The sequence below is a fragment of the Microtus oregoni genome, unplaced genomic scaffold (assembly GCF_018167655.1).
Source record: "Microtus oregoni isolate MIOR12 unplaced genomic scaffold, Mior012 000020F_ref0000438, whole genome shotgun sequence".
Lineage (NCBI taxonomy): Eukaryota > Metazoa > Chordata > Mammalia > Rodentia > Cricetidae > Microtus > Microtus oregoni.
This window is the reverse complement of record NW_024543079.1, coordinates 6,011,113-6,034,613: the sequence shown is the minus strand read 5'-3', so window position 1 is coordinate 6,034,613 and position 23,501 is coordinate 6,011,113. Positions and strand designations below refer to the sequence as shown.

General features: G+C 42.1%; 1 protein-coding gene across 1 annotated transcript; it reads left to right on the top strand.

Annotated features, from left to right (window-relative positions):
- Positions 1-800: 800 nt before the first annotated feature.
- Ywhab (tyrosine 3-monooxygenase/tryptophan 5-monooxygenase activation protein beta) lies at positions 801-23,501 on the top strand. Its single transcript, XM_041670338.1, has 6 exons — positions 801-1,009; positions 16,310-16,611; positions 18,740-18,863; positions 19,999-20,162; positions 21,043-21,138; positions 21,602-23,501. The coding sequence occupies exons 2-6, from the start codon at positions 16,312-16,314 to the stop codon at positions 21,656-21,658; spliced, it is 741 nt and encodes a 246-aa protein (XP_041526272.1). The 5' UTR covers positions 801-1,009; positions 16,310-16,311; the 3' UTR covers positions 21,659-23,501.

Below are 23,501 nucleotides of genomic sequence, written 5' to 3'. Positions count from 1 at the left end.
CTTGGCCCTTGCTGTATTCTCCAGCATTCAGAAAGCTGCCACACAGAAAGCGAAGAGTGCTGATAGTTATTTTGAAGGGCAAGGTTTAAGAGTCAACAGGCTTGACTGGAGAATTAATACAATTCAGGTAATGGCGAAAACCCTCTAGGGAGGCCTGGAGTTCCGCCTTTGAGGCTTTCTTATAAATGATATTTGGGGACCAGGGAATCTCAACGAAGAAAGGATGTACACTGGTAGTTTTTCTTAAAACCTTGAGGATGTTCTGTTCCTGACACTTGATGTTGCTTCCTCGGTCTCGGGAAGGAACAGTAAGTACCTTTTGAACTGAAATAGGAATTAATTGAAAATGTAGGGCCGAGCCATTTCTGTTCTCCTTCAGTTACAAGCAATCCCTTAGCGCACAGCTAATAGAACTGCTAGCGACTCCGATCCCGTGAGGATTATTTTCAGGGTGGGGTGGAAACATATGACCCCGAACCTGGACCAAAAATGCTCCAAGCTTCTGAACCACCCGTCCTGGAGCTTGCCCTGTTCTCACACATACCAGCCCTGGGGCGGTCACCTCAGCTCCGCCCTCTCTTCTTCCTCCTCTTCCTGCTCCCCCACCCCACTTCCTTTCTCTGCGTCCGCCCCCTCCTCGCTCCCACCAAGGCCCTGCGCCCTCCCACGACCGCTCCCTCTAGGCCCTCCGTGACTTCCCCTCCTCCCGGCTATCACCGCCCTTCTCGGGAGGACGGGGCAACCCCGTGCCTCGCTTACCCAATGAAGAGCCGACTCAGGGTGGGGCGGGACTTGGGCTAGAGCGGAAGTGGTGGCCGGAGCGGAAGTGCAGCTGCCTCCACCGCCGCCGCTGATTCCGGAGCCGGGTAGCCGCTGCCGCCGCCACTGCAGCTACGGTCGCCGCCACCGCCGCTGCCGCCACCACCGCCTGAGGAGTGGGCCTGGGAAAGACGTAGTCGCCGCCCTCCGAGCTTCCCGGAAGCGCCTTTTCTCCCTACAGTCCTCCACGGTGAGTGCGGCGCGGCTCCCAGGGGCCCCAACGCGAAGCCCCTTCTCGGGCGGCGGCCGTGGCCCGTCTCGCCACCGCCCCTCCCCGCTTCCGGCCGGGCCTACGCCTCCGCGGGAAGCCCGGGCTTCTCTCTCAAAGGGCCGTACGGGGTGCGACCGTGCACGGCCGGGCACGGCTGGGCTGCGGACTCCCCCCCCTCCTCCGGCAGCTCCTCTGCTCGGCGCCGCCCCTGCCTGCTCCCCTCGGGCCCGGAGCCTTCCCTCTGGGCCTGTCAACCTCGCTCCTTTGTGGCTTTCAAAAACTGCAGTGTAGCCGAAGGCGAGCGAGTTCCCCCAAGCCGCGACGCCCCTGCTGCGCTCCCCTGGATGAGTAAGGGTTTAACCTTGGCGACAGCTGGGGCGAATCCCTCTCCCACTTTGCAGTAAAGCTGTTTCATCATCGCTGGTGTGGGAAACCCTGCTGGACCCGAGATTCTCTCACAGCAGGGTTGAGGTTTGAATCTAGAAATGGAATTGTCCGAATCGTTTTACTTGACTCAAACTGGATTCCCAGTGGGGCGGGGGAAGATCAGGCTGAGAATTGAGGTTTCTCATGCTATTTGTCGTCATTTTACGGACATAATCTCGTGTGTCTGCGCCCCGAATTCCTCCATACATTTTTGTTTGTTGGTTTTGTCCTTTACTATTTGAAATTTGTCTGTTGGTGGGGAAGGAGTGGGCAGGATGTGGACCCTTATCTTTCCAAGATGAGCGCATCTGGGTCTATTGCAAATGGAGAACTTGTGTGCAGGGAGGATTCCAAAGGTGGCAGCGTTTATGAGCATTTGCCAACCTCTCTGTAAAAATACGTCTTGTCCTTGCCTTCAGTACATTCTCTTTGGTAAGACCAGATAGCATTCGACCCCTGATTTTACATGTCTGGTGTGGGAGGTGGAATCTGCAAGATGCTATGAGTCTGTGATATCACTGGCCAATGCAGAAAGGTGCAACCCTTAGGAGAATATGAAAATTATATTTCTCGCTGTATCTCAGGTGTTTCTGTGAAGCCGCACACATACAGGGTATAGGACTGAACACGTGGTTACTCAGCGTTTTACATTTAGCTGCTGAGAAATTATACAAATATTTGGCTCTTGGTGGATTTCTTTTTGACTGCCTCCACCCAGCTAGCCTCATTTCTTAGTTTTTTTTTAAATTTTTTTTTTAGAATCAATGTTTTTAGTAGCATATAGCTGGAGAATATTGGTTATTTTTTCTTCCCCACCCAAGTTAGAATTTTAAGCATGGCCTTAGAAATGGAAGACTGAAAATCCAGTACCAATTGCTAAATTATTTTTCCTACTTTTGCCTTCAAACAAGATGAGAAACCATTTTACAAATGAAGTCTTTATGAGAAATGAGGTGATTTCACACACCTACTTTCAGATTGAATATCCTCTCTCATCTGTGGCAAGTATTTACGGACTGTCAGCCCCAGGAGTATGGCTCTTACCCTGTTATCTTCTGTGCATTTCCCATCATGCAGTGCTTGTGCTGTGTTGAAGCCATTTTAGACTTGGAGCTGTATGGATCAGGGAGGCAGCCTGTGTGAAACCAGGGCGAGCACATTCCCATGATGCTTGTTCCCTAGGCAGAGTCTCCAGAGATTTGGGCTGCTGCAAAAAAGTGCATTTTTTTTTCCCACTTGGCTGTGGATCCAGAAACAGAGCGCTGAAGTTGATGTTAGGTAAATTTGATTCGGTTCTTTCCCTGTACTGTTTCCTAGCAGTGGTCATCTCTGGTTCTTAGCTTCCCTATCTCCACAGTTGTCTGAGACCCTTTGTAAACTCTAAGTTGTTAAATATAAGCCTTTGGTTTTGTTGCATTTTAATGGTTGTGTTCACTTCTTTCTCCCTTTCTGATAAGACACAATCTTGTTTTGTCCACTTGCTATTAAAAATGATACATTATATAACTTCTCATATAGCAAATCCAGTTTTTCTCATCTGTACTGTAAAATGTTCCCTCTTCCCCACCTCTGTGTTACGTAGCCCAATCTAGACTCAAGCTCACTTCTTCAGTCTTCTCTCTGCCTTAGGAGCTGGGGTTACAGGTGTGCACCTCAATACAACATTTGGATGTGTGGTGGCAGACTGAATTCAAATAAGTTTCTGGGATGTTTATTTCTTAATACAAGTAAAATTAATAAAAATAAATTGAACATGTATGGATATATACTATGATTACTGTGATGTTTAAATATATGTATATATTGTGTAATGTTTAAATAGCCTATCTCCTCAAACATGATATTTGTTTTTAATTTTTCAAGACAGGTTTCCTCTGTAACAGCCCTAACTGTCCTGAAACTCATTTTGTAGACTAGGCTGGCCTTGAACTCACTCAGATCCACCTGCCTCTGCCTCCCAAGTGCTGGTATTAAAGGTGTGCACCACAATCGTCCTGCCAGACATGATTTCTTTGTGGTGAAAAATAAAGTCTTTTCTTTTAGCCCATTGAGAAACACAGCACACAGGGTACATGTTAGTGTAGTCAGGGTACAGTGCACAGCACAGCTGAACTTGCAACACCTATGTAACATAGTGGCCATTGAACAGCTGTTATCTTTTAGAGTTATCAGATTTTTGACTGTACGTGAGTCTACATTTAGATTAGGTATTGCATATGTGCCTATAGACAAGTACAGAATCTACCTGCTGTGACTTAGTCGATAGCCTCTAAGGATCATCAGGTTAAATGGCCTGTGATCACAGTCTCCACTCGTAGCACTTCGTATGTGCCAGGCTTCGTTGGAAAGCACTTTAAGCATTATTTAGTCTTCAGCCAATGAAAGGTAAGTACTGTTAGCCTCATTGTATAGATGAGGAAACTGAAGTGGAGAAATTAAAATTTTTTCAAGGAGACACATACATGTAGCACAGAATTAACCGATAAAATCAGGAATTATGCCTAGGTCGTTTGACTCTGGGTAATGATTTGAACAACATAGGTATTCCATGACCACCTTACTTTTTTGTACCTGCATCCTGTTAACGTGTTGAAGCTGTAATTTCATCTGTTCTTAAAGGCGTGTGCAATGCTGTTCTCGTGTAGGGCAATATTGCTGGTGAAAGCTGCTGAAGAGTCCAGTGTTTGGGTACTTGCTTTCTGCTAGGGAGGAAGTCTGTCAGGTGCTCTGCAGAAAATCACCCTAGGGTCTGGTTTACTAGATTTTAGCTATAGCCATCATTTAGTGTTACTTATACCACTTTGTAGTAATTTAGGTTCTTATTTTGTCTGGGAGAAGAAAAAGAGAGTCTATCTCTTCCTGTAAGTAGGGAGAAGCTACTAAGTTACTGCATCTGTAAAAACCGTGCTCCCTGCTCTTTCAGTGGCATCAGGCAAAAGCAGTTTTGTCAGCTAGGAACCTTAGAAACTATAACTTCTTTGTAAACTGAAGTTTAAAAGATCCTTGGATGCCCCAGCATGACTTTGCCTTTAATCTCAGCACTTGGGAGGCAGGGACAGGCTGATCTTTATGAGTTTGAGGACAATGTGATCTACATAGTGAGTTTCAGGATATCTAGCGCTACACAGCAAGACTCTGGCTAAATAAATAAATAAATAAATAAGAGGATCCCTGCTTTATCCGTTCACCTAAGGACATGAGAGTTCACACTAGAGGACAGGAGAATATAGTTACATAATGACTCTTAAACTTTAGATCTGTCTTCACTACATGAAAAGGATTCTAGTAGACCTGTGTTTCATAATGAGAAACAGTTGGAGGTAGACTCAGAGGGGGTTTTCCTAAGGAGAACATTGAAGAGATACGGATTTAAAGTACTTTTCTGTTCTGTGATGGCTGCTTTCTGAAGGACAGTTAGATGTTTCTGATACTTGTAATGAGATGAAAGTGAGTGACGGCCTCACAAAAGCAAGCTATTCTGGGAGATTGTAGGTAAATTTTTTTCCCCTTCATGTTCTGGCCAGTTCTTGATTATGTAAGTTTTCCTATTGTGGTTATTTATTTCATTGTTTTCCTTAAAGACTCAACTAGAAGAGTTATTTCTGAATGGCCATGACAAACAGATGAAAAGCCAAATGAATTAGCTATCAGCCTGGTCTGTTATTGTTTGTCTTCATGAAGAGAGCCTTAACACTAGAGCTCGTGTGAGAGTGAGTATAACGACTGTAATAAATTATTTCTTCATCACAATTCACGGTTATACATCTAAGTGTTGGGAATCATACCTTATCTTAGAAGCATTTAACTTCAGAATTAAAGTTGAGGGGCTGGTGAAATGACTTTGCTGTTAAAGGTGTTTGCCACCAAACCTGAGATTGAGGTTTGATCCTGGTACCCACATAGTGAAGGAGAGAACCATCTCCCTTAATTGTCTTCTGACTTCCATGTGCACACAAAAGAAATGTCAAGGGAGCTGGAGATGGCTCAGCGGTTTAGAGCACTGACTGCTCTTCCAGAGGTCCTGAGTTCAATTCCCAGCAACCACATGGTAGCTCACAGCCATCTATAATGAGATCTGGTGCCCTCTTCTGGCCGATGAGCAGGATACTGAATAAATAAATAAATCTTTAAAAAAAAGAAATGTCAACAACTTTTTAAATTAATATTGCGGACTCAGGAGACAGCTTTGTTGGTAAATGCTTACTATGCAAGCGTAAGGATCTGTGTTTGGTCCTCAGCACCCACAGGAAAACATGTGTTGTGCATCTATAATCCCAATTCTGGGAATGTGGAAACGAGAGTGCCTGGGGCTCTGTGGCTGGTCTGAGAGAGATCTGTCTCAAATACAAAACATCAACCCCCCAAGGATAGCTTCTGCAGAGTGACACTCAAAAATTGACCTGTGATTTCCACACATACATATTGATAGATTCCCAGCTCTGCCCTGGATAGCTAGCTGCGTGACCCGGAGTAAGTTATTCTTTACATGTGTAAAAGGAGATGGTGCCACCTATCTCACAGGTATCTAGTATTGTATGAATTGATACAAATTCCTAAGTGCTTTATCCATTCAGCAGAACATAAATGATAATGTTGTTATTTAGCCTTTTAGCTGTTCTGGGGTTTGTATAGGTGCCTGATACTTGTGTATGGATATTGTTTGAAAATATTTTAGGGACTTGTTGGAATCCAGTTTGAATCTCTCTTTTAATTATTTATTTTTATTTTATGTGCATTGGTGTTTTGCCTGTATGTCTGTGTAAAGGTATCATATCCACTGGAACTGGAACTACAGACAGTTGGGAGCTTCTATTGCTGGGAATTGAACCCATGTCCTCTGGAAGAACAGTCAGTGTTGTTAACCACCGAGCCATGTCTCCAGCCCCCAGTTTGAATCTCTTAAGTATGCTTGGTAGCTGAAAAATTAGTAATCAAAAAGCCTGGTGCTATGTCTTGAATGAGGTGAGGTAGTACTTTGAAAAGTCCAGCTGGATATGGTGGTTCACACCTCATAACCCCAGCATTCAAGAGGTTGAAGCAGCAGAATTGCCAAGAGTTTGAGGCCAGGCTAGGCTGAATAGTGAGTTCCCAGCTAACTTAAGTTACAGAGTGAGACCAACAGCAACCAAAAAAAAAGTAGTTTAAAGTAGACTGTATATGCAGTCTGTATTTTATAGGTCAAATGTGACCTGCCTGCTTCTGTCCACATAGAAAATAACAGCTTGTTCACTTTTTTAAAATCAATGATCGAGTGGCTTGAGATTCAGTGTGGTGGACATGAGATAATTAATAGTCTGAATTCCTAACTTAAGCTTACAGACCACTGTAGGTGCCAATAAAGGTGTGTTTACAATAAACTCTGAGAGTCATATTCTAAAAATAAGCATAAGTAATTAACGCATGCTATCCTTTTTAAATCCTTAAAAGTTTAAGAGAAATGAGGTGCATATTGAGTGTCCCTTACTCGCTGACCATTAACTTCTGTGTGGAATGTTGTCATTGCCATTGACTTGAGTGCTTGCAGACTCCTAACAAGTTAATCGTGAACTAAATATTCCTTTTAAATGACTGGGTTTGTTTGTATGGCTATAGATGATTTATACCTTTAAAATTATTTAGCAATGGGAAATACTGTTTATTACCACTGATTCCTACAGATATATTAGAAGCATTGAAGCAGGAGTATAAAATAGGACTCCAGTACCTGGAGCAGTAATTTACTTTGGATTATCACTATGTTTGCTTCTATGTGCTTTCAAATCTAGTTAAATGGAGTTGGGGTATTTATTTTTGCACAGTTAAATAAATGACTACCATAAGCTAAAAAGTTTGAGTTCTCATTATGTGTAATTCAAGTGCTTGAACATTATGCAAAGTTCTGTAGGTGTCATATGACATCTCCTAATAAGGAGCTCCCCTCCCCATGGATTATTTACTGGTTCAGGGATGACTTTTAACCAGTGGCTACACCCCTAAAGCAAAATGACTCCCCCATGCCAACAGCTATTCATTGCCAATAGCTCCTCAGCTAGATGTGGGGCCTCATTTGCCTTGCCCCCATCCATCCTAGAATGTTAGCAGGCCCTGTCTTGTTCAGGTAACCACAGCTGATGGGGGTCATGAGTGCAACAACCACATCATGTCTAGAAGACAAATTTCTCAGCCCTTCTTCATGTTGCAGTGTTCCCAATCGGGCAGTAGTCACTTATTTTCAGCACTTGGACCAGTTGCAAGTCTGCATTATCCACTGTCCACTGCAAAAGAAGCGTTTCTGACCAAGGTTGAGATGAATACTAATCTATTGGTATAAGCATAGATATTTAGAAGATAGTTTGACAGCATGTGTGTTTAATAAAACAATAGTAGTAGCTTCCCTCCAGGGTCTAGAACCTCCTTTTAGCAGTGGGCTTTGGATTCCTGTGGAATCCATGCCCTCGAATCTAATGGGAAAGTGATTTTGCTCCTATTGTTGTTTCTGTTGCTGTGGTAAAATATCTGAACAAAAGCAGCAGAGGAGAAAAAGTTTATTCAGTTTAAAATTCTCTCCAATTTCTCCCAAACCTTTCCACCCTCAGTAGTTCCACCTTTGTCCCCTTCTTCACTTAGGGTCTCTTCCCTCCCACTCTCACGGTCCTCCTAGCTTTCTGACTTCCACAGACACTTAAACACACAAATCCAAGACCAGAGCTGGGGTCTGGGCCTGGGTTACCTTACTTAGTGCGATAGTTTGCAGTTTCATCCATTTTCCTATGACTTTTGTTATTTTCTTCATAGCAGAGTAAAATTCATTTCTTGTAAATATGCTTAGTAGATGGATACCTCGGCTTTTATAAAACAGCAGGAGTTAATATGGATGTGCAGGTGTGTCTGGAAAGATAAATTGGTGAATTGTATTGAGTGGCTTCATTATAATGGTGGGGTAGCCTTTGAAGTCTGTTCATAGGGTCAGTATCGGGCACCTTTATCAATCAGGATTGGCATATGTCTTTGGATTGATCACTTACAGCAGCAGATCAGTTTATTGTTGTGCATGCTATTTATTCACATTGGGACACCACTTAACACTGGTGGGGTTTCTTGGTTGAGTTTGGTGTGTGTGTGTGTTTTACTTGTTTTTCAAGACAGTGTTTCAACACTGGTGGTTTTTAAGTTAAGTATTGGTTCGTTGGGCATAATTAGTAAAGATACTTGAAAACCGATGTGAAAGATGGGGCCTGGGCATGCTTGTAATCCCAACACAAAGGGCATAGGAGGCAGGAGTACAGGAATTCAGTTCAAGGTCGTATTATAGTTTTATAGGGAGTTTGGGATCAGCCTGGGCTACCCGAGACCATCTCAAAACAAACAACAAAACTCCACAACTGCTGTGGAAGAAGGAAGGGATTTTGTTTTTTTCTTCACAGTCAGTGTTTGCTGAACATAGAACTCTTGTGTTTTAAATATGCTGTTTCTGTTTCCAGCAGATACTCTGTACATGTTTGAATGAAATTAAAGTTTTACAAGACTACATTTTGTGCGTGGAATGGCACAGAGACATTTTGGAGGAGGTGTGTTCATGAGTAGTTTCCTTTGAGAGTCAGGAGTGCTTCATTTGTTTCAGGATAACGCTGCCCACCAGCTGACCCCGACTTCTCCCTCCCTCCCAGAGTAGGTAGCTGGCATGCTCGCTTTTCTTCAGCTGTGATCTGCTTTATGGTGCTGGGCTGCTGCAGTTGGTGCAGCCCCACCCAGTCACACTCAGCCTAGAGCTCCTTATTCCCCACCATCTCCAGTTCCAGAATTCACATCCCTTTAACCTCTTCTCTCTGAGTGTAGTTGGTTGACTTTCCAAGGAGATTCGGATGTTCTGCCTTGTGTTTTTGTCATAGTTTAGCTTGAGTATGGGGCACTCCGCTGGGAGTTCTTTTCAGCTCCTCTGAGTGAATTTTCCAAAGAATTCTTGGACATACTGGTTACTTGTGCAGGTGATCCAACTCTGAACTGTAGCATTTTGTTTGTGAAGTGCCTTAAAAGACAGAATTACTTGTCTGTGAACCTTCACTCTGAGCACTGTCTAAGCATCTGGTGTGTATTATTCTCTTTGTCTGCTCTTAATGTTTACTTTTAACACTGCAGAAACAGGTACTAAAGTGTGAGGAAATCACTTCATTGCTTTATATAGTTTCCTATTGGTTCTATGTAGGGCTTTCCTGACAAGAGAACCATGTTTTCTATAAAGTCAGATGATTCTTGACATGTAGTAGATAATGGATCCACATTTTAAAATATTTGTTTGTTTTGTTTTTTTTTTTGACACAGAGTTTCTCTGTGAGACAGTCCTGGATAGCCTGGAACTCACTCTACAGATGAAGCTGGCCTCGAACTCACAGAGATCTATCTACCTGCCTCTACCTCCCAAGTGCTGAATTGAAGGTGTTTCACCACCACCTGGCTCACATTTTAAATTTTTAACAAGTTACACTCAAACTTACTCTTTTTTTTAATTGATATTTATTGAGCTCTACATTTTTCTCTGCTCCCCTCCCTGAATCTCCCCTCCCCCCTTCAACACCCCCCCCCAAGGTCCCCATGCTCCCAATTTACTCAGGAGATCTTTTCTTTTTATACTTTCTACTTCCCATGTAGATTAGATATATGTAAGTCTCTCTTAGTGTCCGCATTGTTGTCTAAGTTCTCTGGGATTGTAGTTTGTAGGCTGACTTTCTTTGCTTTATGTTTAAAAACCATCTATGAGTACATGTGATAATTGTCTTTTTGTGTCTGGCTTACCTCACTCAAAATAATGTTTTCTAGCTCCATCCATTTTCCTGCAAAATTCAAGATGTCATTTTTTTTTCTGCTGTGTAGTATTCCATTGTGTAAATGTATCACATTTTCCTTATCCATTCTTCAGTTGAGGGGCATTTAGGTTGTTTCCAGGTTCTGGCTATGACAAACAAAGCTGCTGTGAACATGGTTGAGCACATGTCCTTGTAGCACAATTGAGCATCCTTTGGATATATACCCAAAAGTGGTATTATTGGATCTTGAGGAAGATTGTTTCTAATTTTCTGAGAAATCACCACACTGACATCCAAAGGGGCTGTACCAGCTTGCATTCCCTCAAGCGATGCAGAAGTGTTCCCTTTTCCCCACATCCTCTCCAGCATAAGTTGTCATCAGTGTTTTTGATCTTGGCCATTCTTTCAGGTGTAAGGTGGAATCTCAGAGTTGTTTTGATTTGCATTTCTCTGATGACCAAGGATGTTGAACATTTCCTTAAGTATCATTCAGCCATTGCAGATTCCTCTGTTGAGAGTTCTCTGTTTAGGTCTGTACTCCATTTTTTTTGTATTGGATTATCTGATCTTTTGGTGTCCAATTTCTTGAGTTCTTTGTATATTTTGGAGACCAGACTTCTGTCTGATATGGGGTTGGTGAAGATCTTTTCCCATTCTGTAGGCTGTCGTTTTGTCTTGTTGACCGTGTCCTTTGCTTTTTACAGAGCTTTTCAGTTTCAAGAGGTTCCATTTATTAATTGTTTCTCTCAGTGTCTGTGCTGCTGGGGTTATATTTAGGGAGTGGTTCCCTGTGCCAATGCTTTCAAGTGTACTTCCCACTTTCTCTTCTGTAAGGTTCAGTGTGGCTGGCTTTATGTTGAGGTCATTGATTCTTGGACTTGAGTTTTGTGCATGGTGATAGATATGGTTCTATTTTCATTCTTCTACATTTTGATATCCAGTTATGCCAGCCCCACTTGTCAGACTTACTCTTTTACAATTGAAAGTGTTCTCTTTTTGTGAAAATATTGTTAATGCTTCTAAAAGCTGGTTCCCATATTCAACTTTTCTTTCTTTGTAGTAACTTTTTAAAAGAATATATAGATGAGTGTAGTGATTGTCTGTTTCCTTGACCACTCTGAAATGACTTCTCTAAATTTTGACTGACCTCTAACTAGAAAATGTCCCTTAGGAAAAGCATTAGCCAGAGGAATGAGATTGGCTCACACGTACTCTTAGAGCATTGGTTAGCTGAGTCAGCACTTCTTCTGTAGTCACTTTAGTATTGTATTTTGAAATGTTCTTGTGATCTCAGCACTGGGAAGATAGATGGGCAGGAGGATGTAGAATTCCAGGCTACCCTGGGGTTACTTGGTGAGAACCTGTCTGAAAACACCAACAAGGGTTGCAAGTAATGACTTGGCCAGTGTGCCAAGTCTCTGGTGGATTCCCCAGTACTGTCTTCAGAAAATTATGGAGTTGGGGGTTTGCCCACAGAGGTTAGAAGACAGTATCTAATCCCCTGGAGCAGGAGTTCAAGGCAGTTGTGAGCCACTGAATAGTGTAATCCAAGCTAAGTCCTCTGAAAGAGTAAGAAGTGTGCTAAACATCTGCTTTACAACCACCACTCCCAGTAGCTTGGTTTTGTTTGTTTGTTTTTTTTAACACTTTTTATTATTATAAGACAAAATAGGCTGTTCCTCTAGTGCCTATCACAGGCTGTGTTCTTAGGAATGGACAGGGTTTTAGAGTTCCAGGTCCTGGGCCTCGTTTGGTCTGTCTGTGTTGTGACTGAGACATGGGATAAAATGATTTTAAAAGTAGGAGATAGTCAAGTGTGTTGGCACACATCTGTAATGTGAGCACTTGGGAGGCTGAGACACATTGTGAGTTTCAGACCCTGTCTCCAAAAGAAAGAAAAGTCAATTTTAAAAATAAGGATTATAAAAATTTGCCACCTAAAGATAACACTGAAATTACTACCCTTAGCGCCACCTTCCCTTCCTTTTTTTCTTTTGGTGTTTTGAGACAGGGTTTGTCAGGGTAACAGCTCTGACTGTCTTAGAACTTGCATCCAGGCTGGCCTCTAACTCCCAGAGATCTCCCTGACTCTGCCTTCCAAGTGCTAGGTATGTACTACCACTGCCCGACTACCCTTAGCCATTTTGTATTGACTTTTCTAATCATGTGTGTATGCTCTTTAGGAACATTTTAGGAAAGTACTTTGTACCCCTTCATGCACAGCCCTGTACATCTTAAATTTATCTTTTTTTTTTTTAAATATTATGTATACAATGTTCTGTCTGCATGTATGCCTGAAGGCCAGAAGAGGGCACCAGACCTCATTACAGATGGTTTTGAGCCACCATGTGGTTGCTGGGAATTGAACTCAGGACCTTTGGAAGAGCAGGCAATGCTCCTAACCGCTGAGCCATCTCTCAGCCCCTTAAATTTATCTTTTTATACAGCTTTCTTGTGAGGCTCCTGCAGTCTGTACTGTTGACTCTTCTTTATTAAGCATCTCTCTACTATTGGATATTTGAATTGTTTCCAATATGTCACTAAGCATTTTGTTACATTTATTAGCAAATGCCTGCCAGTCCTGTATCTTGATGATTCCAGTGGCCTAGAACAGACAGATTGACACCCATCGTTACCGTGTGGGTGTTCTGAGAACTTTTGTTCTCATGCATGTCGGTGCCTTCCTACTGGCTCACTGCCAGTCTAGAATGGCCTCTCTGTCCTGGTAGAAAGCAAATAAAGGCTGTGACCCTCATTGAAAATCTCAGAAGAAATGCATGCCCTTCTGATAAGCTGCCACTGCCTACTAATTCCAGAAATGTCTGATTGGCAATCGCTAAAACATCACTGTTAACATGTATGTCCATTTTGAACTCACTGAGAGAATGAGTCTCACGTTAACATATAACTACTTTCTGTGCAAAGTTCAACCCAGACTCACTTCCTCCTTCCTGTTTTTTTTTTTTGTTGTTGTTGTTGTTTATTGTTTTGATACTGGGGATTGAACCCATGGCCTAGTACACACAAAGCAAATATTCCTTCACTGAGCTAACACCCTTAACATTTTTTGAAATTACGTATTTTTTAAAAAGTTTTAAAAAGCTCACACTTTGGGTTAAAAAATGATATATGGACACTTGGGAAGAACTAAGGACCTTCAGATTTGTTTGTGCAGCATGTATTTCTAAGAAAGATCTCATATCTGTTGTTCTTTAATGCCCTGTTCCTGGTGTTCACAGCAGCTCTGCCAAGGGAGATTCCATTGTCTGCTTTGTAAACTGTAAGGCTTGAGTTTAACAGGATCCTTTTCTGTGTGATAACACAATGTGCTTTGACATATGGTGCCTGTTGTCTTTCTGTGTGTTCTTTGTTCTCCCAGTCATGTGTGTTGAAAAACTTAACAGATGCTTACTTGAGCAATCGAGGCATTACATGTGAATCCTTCCTTTGAGAATAATGTGTAGGGAAACCAAGTAGTCTACCATAGACCAACATAAAGAACCGAGACTACTGTGTAGCAGGTTCCATGTGTCTTGAGAGTCCTGTATCGTAGACCAGCATGGACTGTGTAGCCTTTGACAGGTGAATAGAGTTTGTATAGGTGGGAAGCAAAATATCCAGCAGAGCAGTCTAGACGAAGAGACCTGCATGTTTGAGCAAGGTGCTTACAGGGTATTTGGGAATGGAGTACCTGAGACAAGATACCTGTTGAAGATCAGTGGATCAGAAAACCTCACAGGCCATGTTCTGAATGAAGGACTTTGAAAGGTTTGGACTCAAGTGATGAACTAACTAAAGGGGACATTGCTGGAGTGGAAAACACTTGAAGTCCTGAGTTCAAGCCCAACCAGCTTTAAAAAGATAGGTACCAAAAGACAAGTGAAACTAACATTTTTTAAATATTCAAAATATCATGGTTTCAAAGGGCAGCATTAAATTACATTTTCTAGTGGCCAGTGACTATTGGAGCATCTTGGGAAGGGCGATGTAGGGGCTATGTGAAGGAGAGCCGTGGCCTAGTGAGAAGACAGAAAGCAGACATGAAGATAGCTGTTTTGATGAAGGACATGTTGTGAAAAGAGGGGCTTGCTGTCACTTGCTACTCTTTTCACTGTTCTACTACTGCCTGTGGCAAGGGACTGTGGAAACTTTAATCAGGAGGTGTCTTTACTGGGAATTCCAGAGGATGGGCCTGATCTCAGAGATGTGAACTAGCTGAGGTAATGGTGGATGTCACTACCGATGGAGGAAGAGGAACTGTTTCATTTTCCTTGTCTGCTTTCCTCCAAACTGCTAGATGTTGTGTAACCCATTTCCTGTTGAAACTGGCCTAGCTGCTCTAAAATCCATGTTATATAAGTCTAGAGTTACATAAGCAACAGGCATCGGGACCTTTATTTTAATATGTTTTCCTGTTTCTTTGTATGTATAATTGAAAGTTTTAGAAACTGATAAATGAGTATCGGTTTTCTTTTTAAAGACATACATTTAGTCCAAGGTAACATGATGGTTTTTAATCTCAAAGAACTCTGTGACAATGTCAAAGAACCTTGAAATAGTCCCAAACCAAGAATGGCTCCATTTGAGTTCAGATTTATTTCTTTTTATCTATATAGGTGTGTATATGTACCTGCATGTATATCTGTGCCCTACTTATGTGTGACTGTTGCCCACAGAGGGCATTGTATCCCTTGGAATTAGAGTTGTAGATGGTTGTGAGCTACTGTGTGTGTGCTGGGAATTAAACCCAAGTCATCTAGAAGAGCAGCCGGTGCTCTTAACTGACGAGCCATCTTTCCTCCCAAAAGTTCTTTTATGTACTGCATGTGCAGTGTAGCAGAGTCACTCGGGAACTTGGGCTAGTAGAAGACCACCCTTTGAGGACTATCCATGGACTTTTAGGGCTGCTGTAACTGAAGAGGGGCTAGGACCTGTACTTAGTGTGTTCACAGTTTGGGCCTGGAGAACTCTCATTTCTGCCGACATCTCATCAGCAGAAGTATTTTCTGTTTGACTCTTAGCTGCTGTGGGATGCTGGGAAGTGGACAATGAGAAGACGCTTCTGTATTGCTGGGTGTTGAGCTAAGGCTGCTTTTTAAGAATAAAATTTTATGTGTATGGGTTTGTGTCTATATGTATGCCTGTGGAGCACATGCATGCCTAATGCTTTCAGAGACCAGAAGTGGGGTGGGGTGGTCAATCCCATGGAACTGGAGACACAGGCTTTTGTTTGTTTGTTTGTTTGTTTGTTTGTTTTGTTTTTCGAAACAGGGTTTCTCTGTGGTTTTGGAGCCTGTCCTGGAACTAGCTCTTGTAGACCAGGCTGGTCTCGAACTCAGAGAGATCCGCCTGCCTCCCAAGTGCTGGGATTCAAGGCGTGCGCCACCACCGCCCAGCAGGCAGTTTTGAACTACCATGTAGATGTTGGGAATTAAATACAGGTTCTTTGGAATAGCAGGTGGAAGTGAGTACTCTTAACCTCTGAGCCATCTCTCCAACCCCAAATTAAGGTCACTTTAAAAAAAGTTAAAGAACCTGTATGTAGCATAACTTAAAAACGATTGTTTCAGGGGGCAGGGGGACTGTCAAGATGGCTTTGGCAGGATAAGGAGATTGCTGCCAAACTTGATGACCCAAGTTCAGACCCTGAAACCCACATGGTGGGGGAGAGAACCAGCTCTGACAGTTGTCCTCCCATGCCCATGTGTGCACTCCCATGTGCACATAAGCAAATAGTTTTTAAGTAGTTTCTGTATGTCGGGAAGAATGAACAAGCTCTAGAATTGGACAGGCCAGCTAGAAAGCCTTGATGCCTCTGTGTTCTACTTGCTTTGCTGTTTTGGGTACATCATTTTCTTTAATTGTGTTTTCTAAGAAGGTGGAGGGATTATTGAGAATATTCCTACCATGTAGGATTGTTGGTAACAATTGACCAAAATGATTTAAAGGCCTCAGCCCAGTCCTGACTCTGTCGATATTCAGTACATGTCCACATTCTTGATGGCATTGGGGGGCGCACTTCTGAGAATGTCAGAAGCCTGACATTGCTTTCTCTGTGCTCTTGCTGTTATAGGAATGACCATGGACAAGAGCGAGCTGGTACAGAAAGCCAAACTTGCTGAGCAAGCTGAGCGCTATGATGACATGGCTGCGGCTATGAAGGCTGTAACAGAGCAGGGACAGGAACTCTCCAATGAAGAGAGAAATCTACTCTCTGTTGCCTACAAGAATGTGGTAGGTGCCCGTCGTTCTTCCTGGCGTGTCATCTCCAGCATTGAACAGAAAACAGAGAGGAATGAGAAGAAGCAGCAGATGGGCAAAGAGTACCGCGAGAAGATAGAGGCTGAGCTGCAGGACATCTGCAATGACGTACTGGTGAGGGCAGCGCTTCTGCTTTTCACATCTGTCTCTAGGCTCCACGAGTGGTCCAGATACAAACTCTAAAAACAGCTTAGGAGAGAGTGGAGGTGTTCCACTATACTCCAAAGCTGAAAACCATTTGTAATTTATCTAAAGGAAGTAATGTAATTTTCATCACTCTTTCTTGATCAGTTCATCTTTTCTAAGATGTTTTCCTTCTCTGAAAAAGACCTGCAACAAACAGGAGCATTTCATCAATATTCCTCGGGTTTTCTTTAGATATTGAGGTTAGATGAAGAGGGTAATCAGAAAGGGCACTCAGTAGTAGGCTGCTCTAGTAGTCTCGGGAGTGAGTCGTCTAGAAAGGAAGAGATGTCAATGTAAAGGCCCTTCAGCCTCTCCTTGGTCATGCTCTCACAAAGTGTAGAACTTTGACATTGAAGGTTAGGCACACCTGCCTGCTGCAATGTACAGTCCAAAGCCAAATCAGAGGTGGTATCGGGCTTCTCCTGTGTGTTATATACACTACGGTCAGGTGGTACAGCCTTCTTAATACATTTGGGGTTGGACGGGAGGATTGGTTGCCTATCCTAGAATACCTCATAATTATATTCTTTCCCACTGGGAGCCCACTGGGAATGATTATTTTCTCTGTGGAATCAGGTAAACATTAACTGAAGGGTGCTTTAAAGGGAAAAGAGAGTTAACACGTACTGATTTCCTTCTTACCTGCTGTCTGTCTCTCCAGATACTTCCTTTGACATCTGCTTTTGAAAACCAGTGTAAAGCTTTTCAGCTGTCAGGCAGCACTCCTCACCCCTAACCCACAGGAGTTACACCCTCTGTCTGCACAATATTTTAAAGCTGCCTCTTGCATACTCTGAGACTGATTCATGAAATCCTCGATAGCTGAGTTTTGCTTTGAGCCTCTCTTTTTTATTAGATTCTTGGTATAAGATAAGAGTTTCATGGTTAAACTTGTTGCCTGTTGGTTGTTTGGGGGTTTGTTAATGGTGCACTAATTCCTGAATGTTAGGTACATCTGGTATTCAGATGAAGTATGGCATGCATTCCAAAGGCAAGAGAGTTCCATAATTCCTGAAATGTAGACCAGCTTTTAAGAGCATCTGAAAGAATGTGAAGAAGAGCATGGTACTTACTGCCTCTTAACCAGTTTTTCAGGATGCCACATTCTAAAACAACTCTTCGAAAATATTGCTCTGTATACGAAGCTTGGACTCCTTCAGAACTACTTTTGTTGTAAGCATAAATGTTTAAAGGAATTTGTTATTAATAATAGAACTAGACTCTCTGAGTGCTTACTACGTGCCAAGCAGCGTGTTAAGCACTAAATGTACGTTACCTTGCTTGTCCTTATAACTGCCTTAGAAGGTGGCCATGCTGGTCTCCTTTCCCCTCCCCACTGTACAGCCAAGGACTCTGAGGCTTGGGGTCCTAAGTCTCTCCAGGGTCGTGTGGAAACACAGTAAGCATCAGAAGGTTTTCTTCCCAGGTCAGATGAATTTTAAACTTAGTTCTTGGCTGTTTTGTTCTATTGCTGCTTTTTTTTTTTTTTTTTTTTTTTTTGCTTCCCAGAATGGAAAGACCCACACACACTCACAATTACAGAAGTAATGCAAGTGTAAATGGGGGTTTTGTTTGTTTGTAAGAAACAACAGAGAGTTACAGAGTAAAAGTTCCTTCTAGTGTTATTATCCAGAGAAGCGTTATTAATGGGCTCCTCCAAGGCTTCCCCCATGTTTTGTGTGCATGCACCCACGCTTATTTTAATATTAAAGTGATGCTTTTGTTGATGGTTCTTTCCATTTAGATTTATGTTAGCAGTGTAGTCCTGTGCCATCCTTTTTACATCGCATTCCACTGTAGTGGCTGCATTATAACCAGCTCTTACAGTGTCAGAGTGGCTTATAACTCAAGAGTGCAGGGGTCCGCTCTTAGGACTTGGCTAAACAGTATTTAGCAGCTTGAGTGAAAATTGGTTGGGTTTTTCTCTTTGTTTGTTTAGGATTTTTTGTTCTTAGTCTTCAGAAAAATCAGTAGTGGTAGTGCATATCTTGAATCTCAAATGTAATTTTAACATCTCAGAAGCAATTCAAAATTCTTAATGTGAATCACTTTTTAGGAGCTGTTGGACAAATATCTCATTCCCAATGCTACACAGCCAGAAAGCAAGGTGTTCTACTTAAAAATGAAAGGAGACTATTTTAGGTATCTCTCTGAGGTTGCATCTGGAGACAATAAGCAAAGTAAGTAAAGTTTTTTAAAAAAATACAGTCAGTAGGAGGGCTAATATTTCATAATGAAATCCATTTTTACTATATATACTAAGATCACAATAATGAGAATTTCAGATGTCACAGATTTGTCATGCATGGGGTCACGGAGTTAGCAAATCTCCTTATATAATAGACAGATACGAAGGGTATTAGAAGTTTGGTATGTATGTATTTGATGACCTCTTACCTAAGAATTGATGGTTGTCTTTTTATAGGAAAAACTGGGAAATATAGTAGTTCACCTTGGCCATGCCTTTGCTTTACGCAGTTTTAGTTGCTACAACTGTAGCCTGAAGTCTAAGTGGGAAATTCCAAAGATATATGAGTCATAAATTTTGCCCCGAGTTACCCTGTATGGGCTAGCCACCTATTACTTACCTAGTTGCCATATTGGTTACTTGATTGACTCTTCTAGCATGGTACTGCTTATGGTCAAGTCATGCACTGATTTCCAGAGTACAAGCTTACATTACAGTGCTTACAGTGTATTGGTGGAGCTGTTGTGTTAATCTCTGGAGTTACCTTGAGTGTATCGGATAGGTTTCGGGTATCTACAGATGAGCAACACTACCGTGTGAGACTGCCACAGGGATGCATCTCTTTCAGAATACGGCTTACCATGATGTGATTTAGCTGCTTTATTGATTGCTGTGTGCCAAGTAATTGGGGGTGCATTATCCTCTTTGTACTTTGAATTTGGGTGTGAGTCTCACATTTTTCCAATAAAAGAAACCAGGGTTCATGTACTGACTTTTTGCTTGCTCTAGTCCACATACTGGGTGAGTTAAGTTGAGAATTTGAGCTTGTTTTTGCTGACCTTAAACCTCATTATTTTTTTCACTAGAATATGTTTTCTACAATTAGTCTTATGAAAGGCTGTATCTGTATTTCTTGGCTGCTTTAATAGACTTCATCATAATTGTCTGTTTTCTTCCAAAGTATTTAATATAGTGCTTAGCAGAAACATTTAACAAATATTTAAGTTGAGTAGTGAAAACATTGACCTTTATTTTGATAGCTCATTTGCTTAGACTTGTGTACTAAAGTAACTTACAGTGTATCCCATGTGTGATGCAGAAGCTAACCCTTTCTATCTTCTTTCTAGCCACTGTGTCGAACTCCCAGCAGGCTTACCAAGAAGCATTTGAAATTAGTAAGAAAGAAATGCAGCCCACACACCCGATTCGACTTGGCCTGGCGCTGAATTTCTCAGTCTTTTACTATGAGATTCTAAACTCTCCTGAAAAGGCCTGCAGCCTCGCCAAAACGGTGAGGCTATTTCTAAGAACTTCCTTCTATTTTATGAACAGTCCTCACTGCCTTGGATTTTTAAACATTTTCTGGGGAGTCAGGTTTTAGGAAATAAATATAGAACTGTTACTAGGTGCTTTTATGTGAATATATGTTAACTTTTGTTTTGCTTTGTCTGATTACTGTTGGGGTCTTTGGTAGAACCTTCAAGGTAAAGTGGTGGTTCTCAACAAGCTTTGGGCGTTGCCATCTTTGTGCCAAGATAGGAAAGACATAATGAAAGAAATGAGATCCCATTTTGTGTTTGTGTGTATGTTTTGTTTCGTTTTGTTTTTTGAGACAGGGTTTCTCTGTAGCTTTGGAGCCTGTCCTGGAACTTGCTCTGTAGACCAGGCTGGTCTCGAACTCACAGAGTTCCACCTGCCTCTGCCTCCCGAGTACTGGGATTAAAGGCATGTGCCACCACTCTCCAACCTGAGATCCCATTTTGTTTGTGCTGTATTACTTCCAGTCATTTGGGGGGAGCTTTCTCTCCTATGCATGAAGCTTTAATTTGGAAAGGGTGCCTGCAGTGATTTCTACAACTTGAACCTCTGACATAAATCAAACTTAGTGAGGTGAGCTTTGCTGTTCTCCTCTTTGACCTTTGTGTTCAGGCCTTTTTATTTTAAACAAAAATAGAAACCACTTTGGCAATTAAACTTGAGTGAGCTTATAGACTAAATGTGCTAACAGTAAAACTGTTTATCCTTGCTGGTTGGTGCTTTATACGTGTTATACATTTGAAACAGCTGGCAGATGTGAGAGGAGATCAGGGCGATTCCCATCCTCTAACCTGTAGGAAGGGTAGCACTAACGCTGAGAATGTCCAGATCTTTCTAATAGCTCTTTGTTTTAGGCATTTGATGAAGCAATTGCTGAATTGGATACACTGAATGAAGAGTCTTACAAAGACAGCACCCTGATCATGCAGCTGCTCAGGGACAATCTCACTGTGAGTACTCTGGAGGCTGTTCACCTACTAATCAATCCACTGTTACCTGGAATTTAAGTTGAGTACAGTTTACATTATTAAGTTAACCTATATCTTACTGCTGACTTGATGCCTTTGCAGTCATCCTCTGTAGTAATGAGGAATCTGAGTAGTGGAGTGGGGGACCTGGAAATAGGACTGTGGTTCTCAACCTGTTCTTCCAGAGGACCCAGGTTCCCAGCACTCACATAGCAACTCACAACCTTCTGTATTCCAATTCTAGGGGGCGCGGTGCCCTCTTTTGACCCCCTAGGGCAGTAGGCATATAAATGATGCACAGACATACATGCAGGCAAAACACCTATACATGTAAAATGAAATGGGGAAAAATGTAGTAGTTGAGGTAAAATATACTGGGCCACATCTTGAAGAAAATTTTAAATTATCTTTTATTATAGCTTTCTGTTTCTTTTTTCTCTTGCAGCTATGGACGTCAGAAAACCAGGGAGATGAGGGAGATGCTGGAGAGGGCGAGAACTAATGTTGTCATGCTTTGTGATCTGTCTGGTGTCACTCTGTATCCTCCACATTATAGCCCTTTGTGCGATAAACAAAAACAAAAAAATCGAATGTTGACTTTCGATTTTTCACAGCCTAAGCCTAGCAAAAATGGTCCCTGGGATAAACAGCTGGTATTGGTACCTAAAACTCAAACTGGTCCCTTAAATGCCACGGCATTTCTGAAATCTTGACTTTGATCAACATTGACAAGGATTATTGTGTGTTTAATTTTTACAAACTGAACACTGTGATTATGGGGTTTTTAACTTAGCAGAGCTCTTACTGGTAGGAAAAATAGACCTGAATTATGTATAACTTTTTAGAAAGTTTAATCTGATATCCAAATAGTTACTGAAAATACAATTCTGCTGTAAAGTTGTACAGAAAGTTGTAGAGATTCTGTTATGATGCCGACTTAGGGTGAGATGCTCACCATCGGCATGCCGAGTTTGGTAACTCTGCCTCTGGTTGAGGGCTTACCGACACTTGATCAGTATGGGCTGTTGCCACTCAAAAGTTCATGACCACAAATATCTGCAATGTCTTCTCCTGAGGAAACTCAAAACCTGAAAGTGAAGTTCTTTGGCTGATAATTGGGCTGTGACACCACAAAAAAGGTCCCATGCGCATACACATAAGAGACTAAACCCCTTTACTATAGCAGTGTGTTCCTGATTAGCAACTTGTGAAAATAGAGTGCTATTTCTGTTACCCCCTAGCTAAAGGAGAGGAAAAAAGAGCGGTGTATCTTCTGAATGGCCATATGAGTTTGCTGGATAATTCCCTTAAGGTTAATGTTCTGTGGAGATGGTCTCTCGCCTGAGGAGCACTCAGAGTCTTGGGGTTCTTCCTAGCTTGGAGGGCGGGAACTTTGAGATTTAACATTCTTTCCGTCCTGACTGCTGACTTTGATTATTTTCCTCTTTAAATTTACAGCTTTCTGCTTCTTTGTGTGCTTTCTTTTGGAAGCCTTTGTTTGTGGTTACTGTCCGGACAGGAGCGAGGCACTGAGCACAGTGGTGAAGCAAGCCTTGCTTCGGGGTGCTGGGAAAGAAGGCCTGCCCGCACCGCCACCCTGTCCTCTCCAGTCCTCAGCACAGTTGTTCTTCATTCCATGACTCGAATCGAAAAAGTATTTTTAAGTATCCATGATTTCTCCCTATTGCAACAGCCCTGATAATGCTTGTTAGTGCCTGTCACCAGATCCTCCCAGTGTACTCATCCAGCTCAGTTCTCAGACATGTCTAAACAAGACCCTAGAGCACAGGGAAGTTGCATGGACACTACAATAGAGAGAACCAAGAACAGCCAGGTCCGTCACTGTCACAATATCACCCTCTACCTTGACATTCCATGTAGCTGTAGAGTCCGTTTGTTTGTCCATCTGCTGAAATGAGAAAAGAATTCATGCACTGATTTAAAACCAATAAAACATTTTTAAAAATTTAAAAAAATTTAAAAAAAATAAAAACCACCAAAAAAAATCTCTTGTTTCTAGCTGAACAAAAATTTGCGGTTAATCTTGGCGCTTGACGACGCGGTAGTGGGTGTGGAACCAAGCCTGTCTGTGCATCTGGTAGCTCTTTGCTCTTTTTTTTTTCCCCCTTACCAGTATTCTGCCTAACGTTTGCTTCTGTGGTGGTTATATTTGCCTAGCAAGCACACCTGTGGTTGTGAAAATAGTATAGCAAAAAGAAAAAGAAAAACCCCAGTTACTGATGTGCTAGATTCGTGTATGTCTTTTAAACATTCTAGTTTCACCTCACACGGAGTGATCAGGAAAATGTAAAACTCAAAAGTGAAATAAAACATTTTATCAGTTA

Coding starts and splice junctions, on each gene's coding strand:
- Ywhab (XM_041670338.1), top strand. CDS start 16,312: ATGACCATGGACAAGAGCGAGCTGGTACAGAAAGCCAAACTTGCTGAG. Junction 16,612..18,739: donor ACATCTGCAATGACGTACTG/GTGAGGGCAGCG, acceptor ATCACTTTTTAG/GAGCTGTTGGACAAATATCT. Junction 20,163..21,042: donor CCTGCAGCCTCGCCAAAACG/GTGAGGCTATTT, acceptor TCTTTGTTTTAG/GCATTTGATGAAGCAATTGC.